The sequence below is a fragment of the Petaurus breviceps genome, unplaced genomic scaffold, assembly GCF_028583685.1.
Source record: "Petaurus breviceps papuanus isolate PSGF00001 unplaced genomic scaffold, PetGlider_PUasm1.0 90847, whole genome shotgun sequence".
Classification (NCBI taxonomy): Eukaryota; Metazoa; Chordata; class Mammalia; order Diprotodontia; family Petauridae; genus Petaurus; species Petaurus breviceps.
In genome coordinates this window covers 25,176,090-25,199,583 of record NW_027187360.1, presented here as the reverse complement: position 1 = coordinate 25,199,583, position 23,494 = coordinate 25,176,090, and the positions used below count along the sequence as shown (strand labels likewise).

At 43.3% G+C, this 23,494-nt stretch overlaps 3 protein-coding genes across 9 annotated transcripts in view; 2 read left to right on the top strand and 1 right to left on the bottom strand.

Moving 5' to 3' along the window:
• The window catches only part of SAMD10 (sterile alpha motif domain containing 10), a 14,632-nt gene extending 10,146 nt beyond the window's left edge, over positions 1-4,486 (top strand). For 2 of the 3 annotated variants that reach the window (XM_069072655.1, XM_069072654.1), the window contains 4 exons: positions 557-738; positions 919-1,129; positions 1,542-1,682; positions 2,361-4,486. In XM_069072655.1, coding sequence (XP_068928756.1) covers positions 557-738; positions 919-1,129; positions 1,542-1,682; positions 2,361-2,383 — 557 coding nt within the window. In that variant the 3' untranslated portion in view covers positions 2,384-4,486. The remainder of the gene's footprint in view (positions 1-556; positions 739-918; positions 1,130-1,541; positions 1,683-2,360) is intronic. The other variant, XM_069072656.1, reaches the window with a different exon arrangement.
• Positions 1-23,494, bottom strand: part of PRPF6 (pre-mRNA processing factor 6) — a 324,132-nt gene that overhangs the window by 96,785 nt on the left and 203,853 nt on the right. The window lies entirely within an intron of this gene.
• Positions 19,542-23,494, top strand: part of ZNF512B (zinc finger protein 512B) — a 32,329-nt gene continuing 28,376 nt past the window's right edge. The window contains exon 1 of one of the 5 annotated variants that reach the window (XM_069072649.1): positions 19,542-19,657. Coding sequence is in view for 1 of the 5 variants with exons in the window: in XM_069072646.1 (XP_068928747.1) it covers positions 20,143-20,278 (136 nt within the window). In the remaining 4 variants the exon portion in view is untranslated. The other 4 variants (XM_069072653.1, XM_069072650.1, XM_069072646.1 and 1 more) reach the window with 4 other exon arrangements.

The following is a 23,494-nucleotide window of genomic DNA, read 5'->3' as shown; positions in this document are numbered from 1 at the left end:
GGAAGGAAGGAAGGAAGGAAGGAAGGAAGGAAGGAAGGAAGGAAGGAAGGAAGGAAAAGATGGAGGGAGAGAGGAAGAAAAACAAGTAGAATGGAAATAAAAACACCCATTTATTTAAGTTTTAGGAAAAACTGAGACACATTATGAAGAAGGGGTAGGTATGGGACCAAAGGCATGCTGGAGTCAGCTCTTACCAGCTTGACAAACTGTTTGTTTTCCATTGTATTTATGTCTCAGAAATCATCAAATGCTAAAACAAAAAAATCAGGGCTTGATTTATTGTTTTGTTAATCACCTAGACTTAAGAAAGTGATGGAGAAAATGCTAATAATGCAGATTAAACTTAAAATTGTGTTGTGGATATAACTTTTTTCCCCAGACAGTAAGTTGTAGAACATTTACCAGCACATTCCTTGTCTGGGACCCAGGAATCTTAGCTCTTTCTGGGTTTGGGAAGGCAGGGGAGGGGAATAGGTTTAGGATCTGGATTTAAGTCCTGCTGATTATCCTCAAACCCCACCACCTCTATGCCCCATTCCTCCTTATGCCTCTATAGCTGCTGCACATTTCAGCTTCTGCCGGAGTCTTTTGGAGCACACCGTGTCTGCTGAGAACCTTCCCTGCAGGCTCCAACGGGCACCTGGCTCCAGCCTCACTTGGCATGATAGTCGGAGCCAACGAGCTGCAGGGGGCAGGACAGTCAAGCTCCTACAACAGCCAGGCACTGAAACACAGCAGGTACTGCCCTTCCCAGACCCTCACCCAGATCCCTCCAATATCCTCCCCTCTTCCAAAGTCTCCCAGTTCATTCTTATGTGTAACTTCAGTCTCTCCCACTACATGATTGGCCCATTTTCTCTGTCTATCCATCCACCTCCCCAGTTACCTGTCCCACTGTTTCCCTACTTTTATGGCTAGGAAGTCCTTCCTTGGGTCTATCCAGCACCCTTCCTGCTACAGGGCCGGCACTATGACCACTATGGGTTCTACCACACCAGCCCCACACTGGGTGGCCTGATGCGGCCAGTGGTCCTATGGAGCCAGCAGGACGTCTGCAAGTGGTTGAAGAAGCATTGTCCCCACAACTACCTCATCTACGTGGAAGCCTTCTCCCACCATGCTATCACTGGTGCGCTGGGAGATTGGGGAATTGAAGTATTTAGTGTGGGTTTGTGGGGCTGTGTCTATGCCCAAGCATGTGTGCCCGTGTTGATGTGTTTGGCTCTGTTTGTCTTTGTTTATGTGTGTGTGTGTGTTAGCTACATCCATGAGTGTTATGTGTATGAGAGTAAAGGTCTATGTGTGCCTTTATGCCTGGGTGTATATCCCTTACTCTAGCCTAAATCAGAGGGTGACATCTCTCCACATTCCCCAGGCCTGATTTAGGGCATATTTATCCCTCATTCTAACTGTGTTACCACAGTGTGTGCCTATATGACTGCCCCCACTCTAGCTTTGGCCTCTCCCCATGTCTCCCAGTGCGTTTCTGTGGTTTCTGTGTCTGTCTTCACCCCAGCCACGGCCTGTCTGGGTATACCTAGGTCGGGCATTGCTTCGGCTGAATGCAGAAAAGCTTCAGCGCATGGGGCTGCTACAGGAGGCCCAGAGGCAGGAGGTTCTGCAGCAGGTCCTACAGCTGCAGGTACGGGAAGAAGTCCGGAACCTGCACCTGTTGAGCCAAGGTGAGGACTCTTTTAAACCATCAGCATCTAGAGGATGGGGGAAAGGAAGTGGGGACAAAGAAGAGCTCACAGGTTTTTAAGTAGGAGGTGGGGGCAGAAGCTATGAAGGCATAAGACCTGAGCCTCTGGATATTACCCCCCATCCCAAATCTGGCCTGGTAGGAGGAATTTGGTGGGCTAGGGGTTATAAGTCAAGCTGCTTTGGGATGAGGGTCAAGATAAGAAAGCTAAAGAGAGAGGGTGCTTAGGAGATTCAGAGTGAGATCGACTCACTTATTTTCTTTGACAAATGTCTTCCCTTCTCAGAGCCACAGTTTCCTCATCTATAGAATAAGATAGTTGAACTAGATGATCTCTAAAATCTTTTCCAGTTCTGACATTCTATGGTTCTGAGAGCTGGTTTCTTTTGAGGGGCTGAAATTTCCGACTGGGAAGAAAAGACAGAGGGTTAACACAGTCATGACCAGAGCCAGGTAGCATTTACCTTGAGCTGGGCTCTCATGGAAAGAAAAGATTGTAGACATCAGGCAGAATTTCCTGAAGCTGCTGGCCTGAAAGTTTCAGATGTTCAGATAAGGCTTTCAGAGGCAACTGAGAGGCACAAATCTCTATCTGTTCACAACTGAGCTTCCTGCCCCACATCCCCAGCTCTTCTTGCTTTCTTATTGTCCTTTACAGCATCCTTTGGAAACATCTCCTAGCTCCACTCCTTCAAGGGGTGTGGGTGAGACCCCAGCACTGTGATGGCTGACCTGGACTGGAAAGAATGACAGACTGCTGGGTCAGATGAGGCATCAAACAACAGTTTCCAGACCAGCAGACAGTGATGGACCAGAGGCTGAAGCTTGTGTGGCCACTCCTGGCCAGAATACACACAACTTTACCCTGAGGTTAGAGGTCTGCCTTTGTCGAGCTGGCCACAGGTTGAAGGATCTCCAGGACTTCTACTGGCAACAAGAGATTCAGTCTTCTTAAATCCTGACAGAATCCAGGGAATTCAGCCCCACTAGGGTTGGAATCCCACACCCAAAGTTGGGGAGGGAACAGAGAAGGGAAAGAAGACATCCATCTAGCACTGGCTCCTCCTGCAACAAAGATTCTGGAGTTTTACCCCTCCTAGACCCCTGTGCCATCTGTAGCACCTATTGACATCTGTTTGGGGGGGGGGAGCACAGTTCCAGGAATATTTGATGCACTAGTTCCTGTCTGTGATTTCCCTAGACAAGATGTCTATTTATAGCCTTTCTCCCCAATATTGGTGACCCTCTCCCATCTGTAATGCCCTGGGAAATGCCCAGGCGTGGAGGCTGATTCTACTACTCCTTCTCCCATGGCTATGTCTCTCTCATACCCCATCACCAGGACTTGAGCCACAGGGAGGCTTACTAGAGAGACTGGCTACTCAGCAACCAATTTCTACTCCACCCTACCTCCCATCCATTTATTTATTTCCCCCTCCTCAGGCCACATCCTCCCTGTTTGTCTCATTAATCCTGGGGATTCCTTGTTCCTCTCAGCTTCCTCCTCTCTACTCCCAAGTTTCTTCTCCCAGATATCTTCCTGATCAGTCTCTGAAGATATTGGCCTGAATTGGCGTGATCCAACAATGGAGATATTTACTTTTCCAGTGGGACTCCCTGAGCTTCCCTGGGGAATCAAATGAATTCAGTTTACACAGAGCTTTGCTGAGACCAGCTCTACTCTGAGGTCTTAGGTGTCTAGCATCTGACTGACTGTAAAAGTCCCATTTTGGGGTAGTTGCAGATGTCTCTGCACTACAGAATATATGCTGTTGGGTGGCTATTTAGAATTTAGTCAATGCCTTGGGCAGAGCTGCTAAGGCCTTTGGGGGCTGGTGGAACAGTGGGACCACTTCAGTCACTGGCCGTGACCCTAGAGCGTGATGATGCCATCTGAGAACTGGGCTGGGTAGTATAAAGTTGGGTTATAGCAGATCACAGAGCTGGGTCTGCCCAGCTGGTAAATGCAGTGAGGAGAAGAGAAAGAGCTGATTAGCTACCCTTCCCAGTCTAAGTCCTGCTCATTCCACTCTAGTCTTCCTATTCTAAACCCCTTTAGAAATACCTCAGGAACAGAAGAGCCAGGGGCTTTTCCATCTAGCCCCTCCCCCACCATATCTATTTTACAACCCTAACCTAGATGATGGTGTATTAGGTATGGGGAGAAACCCAGCTTTGGCAGACTGTACCCAGGCAGCTCCTATCCTTTCTCCCAACAATATATCCAGGTCTGTGCTAGGCAGTGAAAACTGCTGTTGCCCCTTCAAGGTGTCAGAAGCGATCAGCCCTAGGCCCCAGAGAATAAATTAAGAGGGAATTTAAGATCCATAGAAGTAGAAGGGAAACTGTCTCCTCCCCCACTTACCCTGAAATATTTCCTCCAACCCCAACTCCAACTCTGACTTATCCCTGGTAAATGAGCCCTTAAAAATGCAATAACATTGTCATAGAATTTAATTTAGCCCCCTAATTTTACAATTCAGAAAATGAAAGCCCAGAGATGTTAAGTGACTTGCCCATGGCCACATCATTAGTAAGTGGCAGAGCCAGGATTTGAACCCAGGCCCTCTGACTCTAAATCCAGCACTCTCCCCATCCAGTGCACAATGCTGGTTCCTGTTGTCCCTGGAGCAATATATGAACCTAAGCATCTCCCTCTTCCTCTGTCCAGCCACTGTGCCAGGTACACCTGTTGGTTTTCTCTGTCTCTGTTTTTGTCTCTGTCTCTGTCTCATTTTTTTATACACTTGATGTAAAATTATGAAATAAAAACCTGGTTCTTAAGTGACTGTTCAGTTGGTGACATAGGTGCCAAAGGAAGACTGTAATCCAGTGTAATTCAGCACATTATATACTAAGCATTTACTATGTGCAAGGAACTGTGTGAGACAATGAAAATACAGACATGAAATAAAACCTAGTTCTTGCCCTGAAGGACCTTACACTCTACTTGAAGAAAATGACGAATGTACAGCAAACTATGGTACAAGAGAAATGGTTACGAGTCAAGGGGACATCCAGACAAATAAGATATAAGAAATATGAAGGGAGTGAGCAGGGCTACTTTACTTTCTACTAGAGAGCTCAGGGAAGACTTCATAGAAGAGGTGGCATCGGATCTGGAATGAAGAAGATTGCACCAGGCAGAGATGTGGTGGGAATGAAGATGGGGCCCATTCCCGGTATGAAAAACAGCTTTCAGGAATGCAAGGTTGTTGGAGAGTGCAGGGTGAGATTGGAAATTATTGAGAAGTCTAGTTTGGCTAAAATGGCAGAGTGAAAGTGGGCAGCATTCAGATTCTGGAAGGCCTTAAATGCCTATTTAGGGAGTTTTTATTTTGTTATATAGCAATGCTTCTTGAGAAAGGGCAGAGTGTTGGCAAATTTGTGCATTTGGCATCTGTGTAAAGGATGAATTAGAAAAGGAAGAGGCTGAGGGCATACAAGCCATTAAGCAGGTTATTCTAATAATCAAACATTTCCAGTAGTCTAGGTAAAAGGTAATGAAGATTTGAGTAAGGGAAGTGGAAATGTGAATGGAGATAAGGAGGAAGATTGAGGAAATATTGTGGAAGTAAAGTTGTTAGGACTTATTAAGTAATTGGATTTGGAGAATAAAGGAGTGGGGACTGTCAAAGATGACCCCAACACTATAAATCTGGGTAAAGATTGGGTAGATAAAGAATAATAAATAAAGAACGGGTAAAGAAAAATAGTGATTTGGAAAACAGGAAGTTTTAGGAAGGAGGATGATGAGTTCACTTTTGGACATGTTGAGGTTAAGGTGTCAAGACACCACTGATAGAGATGTCTACCAGGCAGTTGGGGAAACAGAGATCAGGAGAGATTTTAGGGTTTAATTTGGCAGGCATCTTGGTAGAGGTGACAATTGAAGCCATTGTAGTTGATAAGCCTCATGAGAGAGGAGGCATAAATCAAGAAGAGAATCAGGCTGAAGACAAAACCTGGGAAGGGGAGGGGAGGGCAGAGAGGAATATAAACCACTGAAAGGGACTGAGAAAAAATCAGGTGAACAGGAAGAGAATCAGAAAAGAACAATGTCTTCAAAACCACTCATACAGAACAAATCAAGGAAGTATTAATCATGTTCAATGCTGAAAAGAGGTGAGGTCAAAAAGGATGAAGAATGGCCAGGACTACTGGATTTTGCAATTAAGAGGTTACTGAGGACCTTGGAGAAATAATTTTCAATAGAGTGGTGGGGACAGAAGCCAGATGGCAGGGTATGTAGGAATGAGTGGGTGGTGAGGAGAAATAAGTAGTGGGTATAGATTACGCTTTTCTAGAAGTCATTTTGTACATTAGAAGAGACCTCAAAATGTTTATAGGCAACAGAGGAGACAATAGAGAGGAAGAGATTGAAGATGAATAAAAAACAGGGAATGATTAATAGGACAGGGTCTCCAGGGAAATGAAAAGGGATAATAATGGCTCACAGCTACATAACTCTTTATATTTATCATAAAAAAAATTCTAGGGGCAGCCAGGTGTCTCAGCAAGTAAGAGCACCGGCTCCAGTGTTGGGATGACCTGGGGATCAAATCTGGGCTCAGATACTTAGCACCACACCCAGAAATAACTGGCTGTGTAACCTTGAGCAAGTTACTTAACCCCGATTGCTTAAAAAAAAATCCTGTTGAAGTCGGTACATATATTATTACCCTTATAATTTACAGATAAGAAAATGGAGAAGTTAAGTGACTTGACCAAGGTCACAGAGTTAGTAAGTAGCAGCACCAATACTCTAACTCAGATCCTTTCTTTCCAAGCCCACTGCCTCTCTGAGAATGGAATCTTAGAATCATAGATTTAGAACCAGAAGGGTCCCCAGAAATGATCTTGTCCAGTGCCTTCATCTTACAGAGGAACTGAGGTTCAGAGAGCTATGTGACTTGTCTAATGTCACATAGATATTAAATGGAAGATACAGTTTTTGAATCCAAGTCCTCTGACTGCAGATCCAGCACAGCATTCCTTAGACTGTGCCATACTGTCTGACATAAGAGGAAGACATGTGTCAGTGGAAGCCTTGTTGAAAATCCTCTGAACTGAATGAATGAAGAGTTTTGAACTAGAGAAGAGAGATGAGGGAGCCCAGTACAGGAGGCGTAAATATTCTCAATATAGTAAAAAAGGTTATATACTGGGAGAGAAGGGTACAGGTAGAGTACAACTGGATGCTTGAGCAGAGAGTAGAAGTTTTGGAACAGATGCTGTGACTATGTTATATGAAGGCAATCACAGATAAATAGTATTGTAGTCAATAGGGAGGGCTCAAGGGAATCAGAGAACATGATTTTTGGTGGATCTGATCAGCCCAGTGACTTCCTCCTGAAGTGCTAGACTGCTCAGAATAAAGAAGAGACATCATAAAGGCTGGGAGAGAACCCAGGGTTGTGCCTCTGTGTGCCAGATTGGGGAGGAAAAAGAGAAGCAAGGAATTCAAGGGAGCAGGCCAGTGTCTTTGTCAAAATTGGCAACTATAGAGTTCCAGGGGTGGGGAACCTGTGACCTCGAGGCCACATGAGGACCTCTAGGTCCTCAAGTGAAGCCCTTTGACTGAATCCAAACTTCACAGGATAAATCCCCTTAATAAAATGACTTATTCTGTAAAACTTAGACTCAGTCAAAAGGCTACATGCAAGGACCTAGAAGCCCACATGTGGTCTCAAGGCCACAGGTTCCCCATCCCTGGTTAAGACTGTGAAGAGAAGAAAATGGAACCATTACAGGAGATAAAGATTAGAAGGAAAGGGTTGAGATAAAAGGACCAGAGCATCCTGATTAAGACAAAGAGCTGGTTTGGGAGGGAGAGGTGAAAGAACTCAAGCCTGAGATCAAATAAAAGAATTTCAGAGTTCAGTATCTTGGAGATGAAGCAATTTCAGGTGATGATGGGTAACCATGTAGAGACTGAGATCTCTGGAATTGATTGAGTTCAGGAACTAAGAAGTCAAGGAATGGGGCAGCTAGGTGGCACAGTGAATATAGTACTGGCCCTGGAGTCAGAAGGACCTGAGTTCAAATGTGGCCTCAGTTACTTACTAGCCAATATGGCCTTGAGCAAGTCACTTAACCCAAATGCCCTGACTTCCCCCGCTCCAAAAAAAAAAAAAGTCAAAGAATTAGAAAAGTTATCAGTACAAACAGTGAAATGACAGAAGATGATAGCAGGTCTTAGAACAGAGCATAAGACTATTATTCAAATGGGAGAAGGCATATGAGTAACCTGAAGGTAAACAGATGACCGAAGCAAGGAAGAGAGGGGGATATTAGATAAAGGGAAGGATGTTGACTGATGCTAGTAAGGCCCTGAAAGTGGCAGTGGGGAGTTATATACTTTCTGCTGATTTCTTCTGGCTCTGTGAATCCAGGAGTGTGAGAGGAAAAGGACCTGGTATCTCTAGGATAAAGCCATGGTTCATTTAGTGCCAGAAAAGGGAGAAAGTACAAAAGGAAAAAAAAACAACCCATAGGATTAGAGATTCGGAGCTGGAAGGGATCATAAAGGTCATTCAGTCCAACCCTCTCATTTTACAGTTAAGGAAACTGAGACCAAGAAAAGTGACGTGACTTGCCTAAGGTCTCAGGGTTTGTAAAAAGGTTTGGATGGTGCATCCATTGAAGGCTGGGGTTTTCCCAATAAAGGGTGGGAAAATTTGCTTCCAGTAATTTACAGTGACAAAATGCTCAGAAAGATATGGAAAGGGTGTTCATGAATCCCTAGACTGTGGTTGCCCCAGGAATAATCAGGCCCTGCTATAGACCCTAATGCAGCAAGCAGCCTTTGGTTTCAAGCGACCAGCCACCTGGTCAGGCCAGTGGGCTATTCAGGCCACTAGGTGGCGATAGTACCTCATCCCTTCTACTCCTAGGACCCTACCCTTCATTTTTACATCCCTCTAACATATCCTTACTCCCTTCCCAAGTCAGAGTGGATTCTTCAGTCCCAAGTCAGAATGGATTCATCAGCTCCATCCCCTGCATTTCTTCAGAGTGGTTCAACCACTCACCTTCCCTTTCTGGCCTCTTACCCTCCCCAGCCCCATGTTGTTCCATGAAGTTATCCAAGTTCTGAACTGGGAGAATATCTTCTCAAACTGAAGATTGCTTTGGAAGGAAGGTCTGAGTAGACGGGGAATGATGGAAACAGCATTGGATTTGAGTTCAGTTGAACCTCTCAGCTCTGTGTGAGAGCTTAGACAATCATTTAATATCTAGGCCTTAGTTTCTTCATCTGTAAAATGAGGGGGTTGACCATGGCCTCTAAAGTCCTTTCCAGCTCAAAAATTGTAAGGCCACACATGAGCAGCTTTCCAGAAGAATGCTGCTAACAGCTTTTAAGGTTCTGATTACATTCTATTTATTCCATAACAAATCAAAGCAAAACATTCACAGAAAATCAAGGTACAGCATTCACAATGTTACAACTTATCACAGAAAATCACAATATAGTGTTCACAACACCTTATCATTAAAATGGCCACATAGTTTCCACCATAGTGGCCACAAAGTTTTGAACAAAGAACAATCATCTCAAAGTACAATAGTCAAAGTCTTCCACTCACGGGGCACACTAAGTTAAGTCAATCAGTCATTTATTCAACAATCAATTGCTAAGTATCATTAATCACTAAGTACAATCATTAGAAAATACACAGACCCTCCTGCTACCTTTGCTTAACTTGAAACAAGGTGCTAAGTACCTGCTTACTTGCCAATACAAAAAGGGGTCTTCAAATTACATTACCATTACAAAAATCTATGATGATATATTCTGGACAGCTACAACTCACTATCATCTGTAGGATAAAATACAAACTCCTTTGCCTGGCATTCAAGGCCTTTCTTAATCTGGCTCCACTCTGCCCTTCCAGTTTTAGCATTATCTATTGCTCCCCTTAACAAAGTCTTAAACTACAGATAAACCAGACTATTACTATTCTGAGCTCTTGTCCCTCTTCTGTTTGCTTCTATCTTTGTTCCTTTACATGTGCCCCACCCTACATGTAGAAACACAGTTAGAAATTTTTGTGCTAGGCAAGTACCACAGAGGGCACCAGTAACCAGAACAAACGCCTCAGGTGAAGAGGGGAGAAGATGGTGGAAGACAGAACCTAGGCTGCTGGGAAGTGGGGAGGAGAGGGAGAAACAATTCACATCCCTGCTCATAATCTAATTGATCTCTCTATTCTAGCTCTAAATCTAAGGTTGTGTGATCCTTAGCTTCCTGTTATAAATAATTTTTGCTAAGTGGTGAGCTCTGTTATTTCTATGCTACTGAAGGATGACAATTGTTTTTTCAATTTTGTATCTTCTATCCAGAGAACAACTAAGCGTTGTGCATCAATTAATAAATACACATAGTAGGTGCTTAATAAGTATTGGTTGAATTGAATACTTTTTTTTGCAGAGGCTAATGGAGCATGAGTGGTTTGTACTACTCTCCTAGAAAGGGATGGATGGTAGAATCCAGGGACTAGGGGTAGGACTAGGTCCCTAGGGAGGTCCCTGGATAGGGGTTAGAGGTAGGGAGTTAGGAGGGTTAGGGACTGAAGTAGATAAAGCCACTGTGGTAAAGTGTGGGACAGATTCAGAGAACATTCAGGATCAACTTTTAAAGCTGGAGAGAGGAAGTGATATAGAATGGATAGGTTGTCTGGTAAGCACAAAAGGACCAGAGCGGTTCTTAGTCTACAATCCACAAACTCAATTTAAAGGAAAAAATGATAATTGTATTTCAATATAATTTCTTTCTTTTCTAATTCTATGTATTTTATCTTATACATTTAAAAACATTAGAGTCAGGGCAGCTAGGTGGCCCAGTGAATAGAACAGCAGCCCTGGAGTCCAGAGGACTGAATTCAAATAGGGCCTCAGACATTTAATACTTACTAGCTGTGTGACCTTGGTCAAGTGACTTAACCCCAATTGCCCTGCCCTCTCTCCTCCAAAAAGCAAAAAAAACCAACCCAAAACAAAACAAAACAAAACAAAAAATATTAGAGTCCACAAGATTTCAGCAGACTGCCAAAGGTGTCCATGACATATTAAAAAAAAAAGGTTAAGAATCCCGGCCTTAGAGTAATGAAAAGACAGAGGTTACTAATATAAAATCTTCATTTCTGAACTTTAGTTGTTTTCTCTTTAAGAGTTTTTTAATTTTAGTTTTTTCCAATTATATGTAAAAACAATGAAGACTTTCCTGGTAGCCCCTATTGCTAAGACCTTCCTCTGAGATTACCTGCAATTTACCCAGTATATAGCTTGTAGATACACAGTTGTATGTGTTACCTCTCCCATGAGAACGTGAACTTCTCAAGTAGGAAAGATTTGGGTGCTTTGGGGATGCATTTTAACTTGGAGTTCAGGAATGAGTAAAAGAATTGCTGAGTATCATCATGGTACCAGCTAAAGTTTAAAAAAGCATGGATTTATGAACTATCAGTTCTCAGTAGCATTGGAAAGGGGGTAGGGAGGAAAGGAGGGAAAGAATGACCCTCACAGAAGATATCTGCATCACCTCCACAATCCTGAGCTGATTTTCTCTCCACTTCTGTGAGAGAGAAGGCAAGTAATTTGATATGTGCAGTCATGCAAAACTTATTTTCATATTAGTCATGTTATTATGACAGAAAACACTGACCAAAAAAACCCCCAAGAAAAATAAGGTGTTTTTTTTTAAGTATGCTTTGATCTGCATTCAGACTCCATCAGTTCTTTCTCTGGAGGTGGATGCATTTTTCATCCTAAGTCCTTCAGAATTGTTTTGGATCATTACATTGTTGAGAATAGCTAAATCATTCACAGTTTTTCATCATACAATATTGCTGTTAGTATATACAATGTTCTACTGGTTCTGCTCACTTCATTTTGCATTAGTTTGTGTCTTTACAGGTTTTTTCTGAAATCATCCTGCTCATCATTTTTTATAGTACAATAGCATTCCATCACAACCATATACCACAACTTGTTGAGCCTTTCCTCAATTGAGGAGCATTTCCTCCATTTCCAGTTCTTTGCCACCACATACAAAAAAAGGTGCTATAAATATTTTTGTACATGTAAGTCCTCCCCTCACCCCTTTTTTACATCTCTTTGGATTATAGACCTAGTAGAAGTCAAAGAATATGCACAGTTTTTTTTTTTAGCCCTTTGGGCATAGTTCCAAATAACTCTCCAGAATGGTTAGATCCGTTCACAACTCCACCAATAGTGCATTAATGTCTCCATTTTTCCATATCCCCCAACTTTTATCATTTCCCTTTTTTGTCATATTATCCAATCTGATAGGTGTGAGGTAGTACCTGAGTTGTTTTAATGTGAATTATTTTCAAGGTATTGGGGTGCTGCTCATATTTTATTCAGACTGGAAAAAAAGAAATATGTTATTGAAGATCTGGTTCCTAACCTGAAGATACCTAGATCTCCTTACTCAACTTCCTCCCAAATGCAGGGCCATTTCTCTGGAGCTGGGACCTCTGAGTGTCCAAGCTATGGAAATTGCAAAGTTTTGCCTCACAGATTTCATGTCTCCTGCTCTGCTCCTCTTCCCAATAGAGTAGAGATCTAAGTGTCTCCTAATCAACTGCTGACTCCTTTCTTTCTGAACTCCTATTACCTCTAGAATCAAATATAGGCTCCTCCTTTGTCCTTCAAATTCCTTTAGTTCCAGCCTATGTTTCAAAATTGTTTACCCTTCCCTTCCCTTCAAGCACACCTTTCCTTCTTATCATTCCTCATACAAGATACTCCATCTCCTCAAGTCTTTGCACAGGCTATTCTCCATCCCCCAGATTTACATCCTTCTTGCCTCTGTCTCTTAGAATCCCAAGCTTCTTTCAAAGCTCAGTTCACAAGCCACTGCCTACCAGACATTTCTCCTGATACTCTAATTCATACCTTTCCCAAATGAGATATTTGTAAAATGGTTAACACAGTGCCTGAACATAGTAGATAATAAATGTTGTTCCTATTCCCTTCCTTTCCCTCCCTCCCCCGTTACTCAAATTACCTTGTATTTACTTGTATATATTTTTATCTACTTATATACATACTCGTTTTATTCTTCTATAGGCTGTAAGCTCCTTGAGAGCTGGGACTGTTCAGTTTTGGTCTTTAGATCTGGCTGGATCTTGGACAGTTCTGGCAATTCCTGGCATACAACAGGTGCTTAATTAATTCTGACTAATTGATTCCCTAGTGTCCTCTCCTTTCCTTTTTTCCCCCCTCCTCTAAATCTGCAGAGGGTGGGGAATGGGTAGAAGAGATACTGAGGGCTCTTTCATTCCACTGGAAGAGAAAGCCTCCAATCCTAGGACCTACCTGTGCCTTTTGGTCTCTCACATCCTCAGTAACTAAACCCTTCCCACATAGAATGGGCCTTGTGGAAGCACTTTAAAATGTCTTTTTTAGTTCAACTGAAAATATTAATAAATAATATTTTTCCAGCCTAAAACCCTTGTTAGACTTTTACCTTGAGGAAAATGTGTAAGAGGTCAAGAAAAAGGCTAATGTAGGAGAAACATCTCTCTAGTGAAAAATCACTGAAGAGGAGAGACACTCAGACAAACTTCTTAATTCAGAAAGAATTAAGATGCTGCTCTTAGGGAGATAACCCTTTTAGTGGTAAAAGAACAGTAAAGAAAGAAATTAAATAGTTCTGGTTGAAGATTAAGTAACTTATTCTGGAATGGTAACCTTAAACTATATTTTAACATTTTATAAAGTGTTCCTTGTTTAGGGTTTCTATAAATATTACATCAAATTATCTAAGGGTAGAGAGAAATCCAAGGGCATAAGGAGACTGTCAGTTTTGGACATTTCTCTTTCTAAGTTAGAAATGATTGAATTAAGTCAACAAATCAAGTCAGCAATCATTTACTAAATGCTTACTATATTCCAGGCACTGTGCTAAGCATTAGATATAGATACAAAGGCAAACAAACAAACAAAAATCATGACAAACCCTGCCCTCAAGAAGCTCACATTCTTTCATAGATAGATATGTATATATAGATAGATGTATGTATGTATATATATATATATATATATTAAGCATGATTATATAAAATAAAAATTTTAAATAACCAGTATAGTACTATTGCAATCATTTTCAATTCAGATTTTCTAGGTCTAACACATATGAAATATGTACAATATTTTAATCGAATCATATTCATTCATTCCTGAATTCAATTGCAGTTTATATAGCCCATATAGACATTGTACACACAGAGCTATATATAGGGAAATACAGAGACACCAGGAAACAAGAGGCCCATCTCACAGAGGTGTAGAGAAAATCAGCTTAGGACTGTGGAGGTGATGAAGATGTCTTTTGTGAGGGTCATTCTTTCCCTCCTTTCCTCCCTACCCCCTTTCCAATGCTACTGAGAACCGATTAAGTTCATAAATCTATGTTTTTTTAAACTTTAGCTGGTACCATGATGATACTCAGCAATTCTTTTACTCATTCCTGAACTCCAAGTTAAAATGCATCCCCAAAGCACCCAAATCTTTTCTACTTGAGAAGTTCACATTCTCATGGGAGAGGTAACATACATACAACTGTGTATCTACCAAGCTATATACTGGGTAAATTGCAGGTAATCTCAGAGGGAAGGTCTTAGCAATAGGGGCTACCAAGAAAGTCTTCTTGCAGAAGACAAGTTTTGTCTTGAAGGAAGTCAAAGAATCCAGGAGAGGAAGAATTCTAGGCAAGGAATATAGCCAGGGAAAAGGTACTGTGTTGGGAAATGTAGTGTCATGTTTGGATCACAAGTTTAGATGTTGAAATGAATAGTAGAGTATGTGATGGGGAGTAAAGCACAAGAAGACTAACTAGAAAGGCAGGAAGGGGTCAGTTAATGATCTTTAAAAGCCAAACAGAGGATTTGATATTTAATCTTGGAAGAAAATAGGGAGTCACTATAGTTTATTGAGTAGGGAAGTAACCTACACTTTAGGAAGACCATTTTGGCAGCTAAGAGGAGGACGAATGGGGAGAAACTTAATGCAGGAAGACCAACCAGAATGCTAATGCAACAGTCCAGGCCTGAGTGAAGTGGAGATGCCCTAAGATGATGGCTGTGTTAGAAGACAAGGGGATGTGTGTATACATACATACATGCATAGTTTTTAGTTTCTCTGGTTTCCTATACATATAATATATATTTACCACACCCACATACACACATATACACATACACATATGTATATGAGAGACATTGTGAAGAATAATGAGAGACATTGTGAAGAATAATGTTAAAGATAAAAATGATAATGTTGAATTGTTAAATAATAATATTTTGAATTTTTAAAATGTTTCTGGAAGATATGCCTAAAATGCAGAATACAGTATTGACATTTCTCCTTCAAAATCATGCTAGGATTTTAAAATGGATACTCATGAACCATACTCAGACAATCCAGAATTGAATTTAATGTTGTAATCTAGCTATGGCCTTTGGACTCCAAGTCAAAGAAGTCAGAACTGTAAGAGATCTTTAGAGGTAACCTAAAGGTTACATTATGGTCAATTCTCAGTTATCTGGATGTGGTTTATGAGTGCCCATTTAAAATCCCTGCATGATTTCTTTTCCTTACACAGTCCATGTGGGCTCATTGAAAGCAACTTTTGTTCCCATCAAGCCTAGCTAGGCACTGTAAGCCAGCTGGAGGAAATTCACAGAATATATGTCAACATTAACTAGAACATAAAGAGGCAGAGTACTGTAATGCATAACAAGCTGGCCTCGAAATTAGTAAAACCTGGCTTAAAATCTTGGGTCTGACACTGGCTTGTGTGATCCTGGGCAAGTAATCACTTATCCTTTCAGTGCTCTGGGCAACTCTCTAAGACTATAAAAGGTATCTGTACTGATCGAGGGAATTTCCTCACCTGGGAATTCCCTATACTAATGAGATCACAGGTCCAATTTCTATTATATAGAAATTACTTTTTGCTCTTTATATCATGGCACCTTCCTACCTTTTCATTCATTCCAAGCTTTTATCATTGCAATGTGTGGCTGTCTCAATCGGGCTTACAGGGAGGCAATAAGAGACATTTCTATCGTCTCCTCGTCTCCTTTCCCACCCTTCTCCAAAGGAGACTTTAATTCCTGGCAGGAGGGGAAGCTGGAGGTTGGGGCCAGAGGCTGGCCATTTTGCTGTCAGAGAGAAAAAATACTGGTCTAGAATTATAGATAGATAGATAGACAGACAGACAGACAGATAGATAGATATAGATAGAATCTATACCTATATGTATTATCTATATATAAAATCTGCTCCCTTAAATATTGTTAGTCTAAGGGAAGTAACTTTAAGTCAAATTCCTGATTGCTATTCATTAATGGGGAAAGGAGCCTCCAAGCTTTACATATAAGGCTTGACCCCCTTCCCACCAAATACCAGTTCTACAATGAGTACAAACATAGCAAATAGTAGAGGAACCTATTTGACAGGAAAAGAGAAATGAAAGAAAGTATACATAGGAGACAATATAGAACAAGGAAGCTTTCCCACTAGGAGTAAGGTAAATCAGCTTAACCAGTTGCAGAGCCACAGATCTCACCCAAAAGCAAATTCCCCTGAAATCTCTAGTGAAGTAAGCCATAGATAGACCACCAGCTCCTTTCATGTCAGCTTTTTTCCAGTCTTTCTCTCCCTTCAGCTATCTGAAGAATGGTTGCCATTGAGGATCATCTCTCTCAAAGCTGGAAACCAGAATCCTCGAAAAGATTCAAGAGATCTTATCTCTCTTTTCTCCTACTCTCAACAGTCCTTCCTCACCCCTCAAACAGGTGCAAAGCATTGATCTCTACCAGTGAGGAAAGAATCCCATACCAGTGATCTTGGGGCTCATGCTACATTAAACTTCACACCCCTCTACAAATTCTATGATCTAGTTACATTGGCCTTCTTGTTTCTCCGTGCATATAACATACTGTCTTCCATCTCAATGTGTTTGCATTGGTTGTTCTCCATTGTTAGAATGCTTTGCCCTTTCACTTCCACCTTTTAGTTTCCCTGGCTTCCTTCAAGACTCAGATCAAGTTATATCTTCTGTAGCTGGCCTTTCTTAAGTCTCTCCTCCTCCCTCCCCTTCCCAGTTGCTGCTGCTGCTCTCTCTCTCTCTCTCTCTCTCTCTCTCTCTCTCTCTCTCTCTCTCTCTCTCTCTCTCTCTCCCTCTCTCTCTCCCCTCCCTTCATCCTCCCTCCCTCCCTCCCTCCCTCTCTCTGTCTCTCAGATAACCTTTCAGGTACTCTATATATCTTGTATGAAACCACTTATTTACATTGTCTCCCCCATTGGAATGTAAGCTCCTTGAAGGTAAGGACTATTATTTTTCTTAGTATCTCCATCATTGTTTAGCATGATGCCTGATACATAGTAAGCACTCGATAAATTTTTGTTGACTGACTGACTGAATGGGGTATTTATTTCCTGGGAGATATTATGAGACCACTTTCCTTCCCCAAACACAATATCCTAAGGCAAATTCAGTTGAGAGGAAGAGAGCTAGGGACACTGGGCCCAAGGGAACAAGAGGTAGAGACATAGACACTTCCTTTTATTTTTTATAAGAAATTAGGGGAATGCCAATATACTAGTTTATGAAGCATATGAGATGGATAACTAAGGTTGTTGACTCTATAAAATACATTTGAGCTGAGAAGAGATGGCTGTCTCTTTAACGGTCAGAGCAGAGACCTGACACCATCCTCCCCACCCTACCCTCCAAGGGAGAGTATGGGAAATGAAGACAGTAGAAAGTAGGATGCAGCAGGAGATGAGTACCGTAGCCCAAAGGGAACCATCTCCCCAGGACAGAGACAACAGTACCCTGGGTGTATTAGTTGGAATGGCCTGTATTCCAGTCCCTCCATTGTTCAAGTCTGGGGCAAAGCTCCAGGAGGCTAACTTTAGTTATATCTGTAGTCAGTGGTGTGGGTAGAAAGTGTTAGCTACCAGAGAAGGTAGCCTTGTGTACAGTAGTATAAAAGAGAAAGCACCAAATTGGGAGTAAGGAGACCACAAATATAGTCCTGTTTCTGAAATTAATTGGCTTTATGGCTATGAGCAAGTCACTTATCATCTCTGGATTTCATTTTTCTCATATATAAAATGGGGATAATTATTCCTGCCCTGTTGACTTCACAGGAGAGTTTATGAGGATCTGATGAAATCATCATATATTTCTCCCTTTCTAAGACAAATTCCCAAGAAAAAGCCATCTGTACTCAATGCCTCCATTTCTTCTCCTTCTATTCTCATTTCAACCCTTTACAGTCTGGCACACTGCTTCATTTTCAACTGTAACTGAGCTGTCCAAAGTTACCAATGATCCCTTATTGCTCACTCTAATGATCTTTTCTCCCTCTTCATCCTCTGTAATCTCTTTGCAGCATTTGACATAGGTGAAAATTCTCCTCCAAATTCTTTCACCTCTCTCAGTCTCCTTTGCTGGACTATTATCCATATCCCACCCACTAACATTGGGTGTATCCCAAGACTGTCCTGGGCCCTCTCCTTTTCTCTTTCTACACTCTTGCTGATCTTATCGGCTTACATGGGTTTAATGATTATCTCTATGATGACAACTCTCAAATCTATATATCCAGCATCCTCTCTCTAGGGAACTATTCACAAATCACCAAATGCCTCAAAGATATTTCCAACTGGATGCCCCATAAATATCTTAACCTAAACGGCAATGTTCAAAATAGAACTCTTCTTGACCCCACACCCATTACCCCTTTTCCAAACTGAATCTAACTCTGTTGAAGATACCATCATCCTTACAGATACCCATATTTACAACCTCAATGTTATCCTTGATTTCTCACTCTCACTGGTATATCTATTGTTGCCAACCCTTTTCTTTCTCTATACCGTCTCTCAACTATGTCTCTGTTTTCAAAAGCTACCTGTGACTTTGTGTGACCTGGAACAAGTCCCTTAAATTCCCTGGACCTGTTTCCTACTCTCTGAAGTGAAAGAGTTGGACTAGAAGGCTTTGGAGATGCCTTCTTGCACTGGATCTATGATACCATGATAAAAAGGCTGAGATGGCCAGTCAAGGAGGAAACTGAGAGTCCAATGGAGACACTCCCTTCTAGCAGATACTCTTCCCCCAAATGAGATTTCCCCTTTTTCTCTGCAGAATGTTTTTTGGGGGAATCAACAACATTGGACTGGAAGCCCAAATTCCTGAGTCCTTTTCTGTCAGCTCCTGCTATGGCTTTCACAATCCTGAACCCAGCGGGGCCTGGAGCAATTGACCTCGCAGCCCTAGAATTGCTCAGTTTCACCAGTGACCTCAAACTGCCCCCACCTGGACAGAGGTCTGCCCTTCCACCGAGGCTCGGAGTTTCCGAGGTTTAGTCAGACACCCAGCTCGGACCGCAAGGAGGGGACTCCCGATGGTGCTGGCCTGGTCACCCTCTAACACCAGGCCACCTCATTCCCACCCTTCCGGAAGGTTTAAGGGGAGCAATTGGATTCCCTCCTTCACCCAGGGCGGTATCGATCTTCGCTTGACTGATAGGGGGATGAGGACACAAGCTGGCCTCCCCAGCCAGGCCAGGAGGGACGAACCCTGGAGTTCCCGGAGCCCAGACTGGGGACTCCGCGTGCGCTCCGCGGATAGGGGGTAAACAGTAGCCTCGGGCTGAGGCCTCCCCTAGCCCCGTAGTCGATCCCCATTTCCCTGGGAGACTGTGCGGGGCTGCAAGAATAACGCGAGAGTTGCAAGTTGCTTCCCCCGTCCCCCCGCCCCACCCCCCCCCCGGACTGTAAAACTGTCAAAGGTAGGAGGGGGAGGGAGCGCGCATGAGCCCAGCGCGGCGCGCAGCCTGCGCCGGCCCGGGGGAGCCGTGCCGAGCCGCGCCGCGCCGCGCCGAGCCCAGCCGAGCCGGGCCGGAGGTAAGCGCGCCCGCCTGCCTGCCCGCCCGCCCCCGGCCCTGGCCCCGGCCCCAGCCTCCCGGGGCCTCCCCCTCCGGGCAGCCCTCCGCGCCCCGCCCGGGCCCCGCGCCCCCTTGCCCCCAGGCCCGAGAGCCAGCACAGGCCGGGGGGCGGGGCCGCCTGGGGCCAGGGGGGGCCGGGGGCGCTGCAGACCCCCCGGGCCGCGGGTGCGGCCGCTTGCTTGGCCTCCCGCGCCTTCGCGCTGTTTTCCTTCCTTCTCCTCCTACAGAAAAAGTCGCCATTTTGCTTCGCTGCCTTCGGCTTGCTTTGCGCCCCCCCCCCCTCCCCGAGTTTGGAGCTGTCCCCCCTCCCCCTCCGGCTCGGCCCGGTCTGCCCGGCCCGGCCTCCTTGTAATCCGGCCCCTTCCGGCTCGCCGCCCGCCCGCGCGGGACAGGACAGGACTAGACGGGACAGGCCGAGCCGGGGCGGGGTGAGGGGAGCGGGGCATGGGTGGGGGGCTTATTGGCGAAGACGATCCGGCCCCCCCGTGCACCCCTACTTTCTCCACCTTCCTGGCCGCTTCTCCCCCAGTACTAGCAGGGCCACTCACTGGGTGGAGGGGGAGGGTCAGGCAGGTGACAGGTGGGTGTGGGACCTGTTCACTGTGGCCCCCAGCAGGGTTGGGGTTGGGAGGCCGCTGTGCTCTCGGTTAGAAAATTGAAATCTGACCAAGGCTAGATAGGAGAAGAAGGGGAGGATCTGGAGGTCCTGCAGGTACTTTCCTTGGGGTTGTGACGGCCATAGATGTCTGAAGACATTGACCCTCTTTGCTGGAGTTGGCCAGTCGCTTCCCAACACACTACCCCCGTCCTGCCTCTCCTTCTTACCCCACCCCCAGCCCCAACTTTGCCTATTCCCTACGGCCCATCTCCCCCTCCCCCCCTCACCCCAAGGAACCGGGAAAAGAGCGTCATTTGCCCACAAAAAGTACCAGCAGCCCCTCCAAATCCTCCCCTTCTTCTCCTAGCTCTGCCCCCTCAGATGTAGGTGTCTCCAGATTCTTCACAATCCATCCGTGGCCGGCTGTCTTCTTTTATCACCCCCATTCATGCTTTCTTGAGCCATTTCTTTTCTGTCACCCTAGGACTGAAGTAAAACTTCCTGCTCTTGGTTTGTTTCCATGAAATGGTGTTCTGTGTTGCTCTGCCTTTGTTTGGTTTTCTGAGTTTCCTGGGTTGTGAATTTTTTTTTTTTATTAAGAGGATATATTTGTTGTGACTTTTGACGGGATTTTTTTTTTCTTTGGGTGCAAATGGCCCTCTTTTCCCGGTTCCTTGGGAAATGTGCTTTTGGAGGAGAGATGCAAAGGAGCAGAGGTCTTTCTCTTCCCTAATGAAGTGGGTGAATGTAAAAAATCTCTCCAATCCCTATGATGTTACTGTGTGAGTCCTTCAGTCTTCCTGTGTTTAATCAGGAATCCTTTGGTCTTCCCTAATCCTGAGCTCTCAAATCGTTGGCCTTCCTAGGACAATCCAAAGCAGAGCTCCTATTCAGTTTATGATAATGATAGTTTATATTTATATAGTTTTATGTTTTGCAGAGTACTTTATGTATATTAATCTCATTTTATCCTCACCCTGTGAAGTAGGTTAGTTACTCCAGTTATTCCCATTTTACAGTTAAAGAAACAGACCTTGAGCGTTTTACTTAGTGGTCATTGGGTAGTATGTGTCAGAGGCAGGATTTGAATACAGATGTCTTCAAATCCAGTGCACTTTCTGTGCCTTCTGAGTTGATTCATATTGGTATCATATGGGGGTGGGGTGGGGTGTGAGAAATAGAGAAGAAAAAAAAGGGAGGGATTATTGAATTAACCCACCAATGGCAATTTTCCTTAGATTTCTGTTCCTTTGCTGTCCCTTTGACAGGGCAAGGAGTACATATATACAGATCTGAAGCTTGGCCTTTTGACCAGATGGGGTCATCTCCCTCTCAGCACACACAAACACACACATTTCCATTTAAACTTCTGTGTTTGAAGTTTGCAGTAAAAATTATAATCAACCATACCTGGCTTTGGCCTGAACCTCTTTCTAGAAGGTAATTCAGTAGTAAACTGACTTGAAGTAGTAATCTTCAGAGATGTCAGCGGGGGACAGGGAAACCCAGTAAATTTGTCCCTACCCTCTGAGAAGTCATTTAGAGAGAATAGAGACTCTATAAAAATTTGGGCCTTGAACAAGGTGATTTGTAAATGAATAAGTGTAATAACTAACCTGGTACTCCAATCTTCCTGTAGTACTGTCTGTACCTGTAAATTTGCAGAGTGAAAGGTTGGTCCTCCAAAGACAAAAGCTTTTCCTGGGTTTGTCCTGGTAATTACTTTGTTTCTTTATTCCTTTGTTATATTCTTACTTGGGCTGGGTCCTTTGGGGGAGGGAGGAAAGAGGCTGAGCTGGGAGAAGGGAACAGGTCTAATAGCTTTGAGGAATGTATGGTGAGAAGTGTTTTTCTGAATGAAAATTAGACTGCCAAAGTAGATAAATTTGAGAAAAGAGAGGCCAGGGATAAATTGGATAAAATTATAGATGTCAGAGTTGAAAGAGACCCTTATCCTGGGGTCTATTCATTTAAATAAATAATTAATTTAAGATTTTGTTTATATATGCACATATATTGATAACTGTTTCAGTAGAATTGGTTTCCTTTGTAATTCAATGTATTTAATTTGATGCTTAAAAATACCATTCTATGTGGGGCGCAGTGAATAGAGCACTGGCAGTGGAGTCAAGAGGACCTGAGTTCAAATTCAGCCTCAGATACTTGACACTTAACTAGCTGTGTGACCTTGGGCAAGTCACTTAACCCCAATTGCCCTACCTTGCCCCCTGCCAAAAAAAAAAAAAAAGCAAAAAAAATTTATTCTGTGGAGTCCATAGACTTTTCTAGGCTTCCATGATGCAGAAAAAAAGTTAAGAACTCCTGACATGCCTATCCCATAATGTTTTGGGAGAATTGAGTAAATCTGGCCCAGTTGAAAGGAAAGTTGCTTCCCAGGGTTAGGGAGAGAGACATGTACTCAGAAGTTTAGGTGCTTAGTATCAAATAATAACTGATTCAGCATTCAGTGTTTAGATTAGTTTCAGCTCAACATTTATTAAATGCCTGCTGTTTGCCAAATATGTTGCTGGGTACAGGGCAATAGAATGACAAAAACAATCATCTCTTGCCCTTAAGAAGTCTACACTCTATGTATATTTAACATATACATGAATCAATACAGATCACTTTGGGGCACAGTAATAACTGAAGGAAAGAGGAAATGCCAAGAACCTCGGGATACCAAGGATGAACAAAGAGGGAGAACATTGTTAGGCTGGGGAGTCTTCTAAGAGGCAGGAGATAGTATGTCATATATGGAGAACATCAGATAGGTCAGGTTGGCTGGAACAAAGAAGGTGCAATGAAGAATCATACGTGATCAGCCAGGGAAGATTGGTAAGAACCAAATTGTGAAGGGCTTTAAATACCTGCTAAACATATAAGTGTGTATTTTATTTTAAAGGCAGCTGAGAGCAACTGAAGCTTCTTCAGCAGAGGGGTGATGTGATCAGACCAGTGCTTTGAACAGCCCCTTAAGGATCTCCAAGACCCTTTGTAGGGGGAGATCTTTGGGGTCAAAACTATTTTCATAAAAATACTAAGATTTTAAAATTTCTAATAGGGTGGATATCAATAGACATAACATATAAAAGCCCTTTAGTGGGGAAGGATCCTCAATAATTATTTTTTTTTGCTTTTTGGAGAGCATTTGGGGTTAAGTGACTTGCCCAAGGCCAAATTTGAACTCAGGTCCTC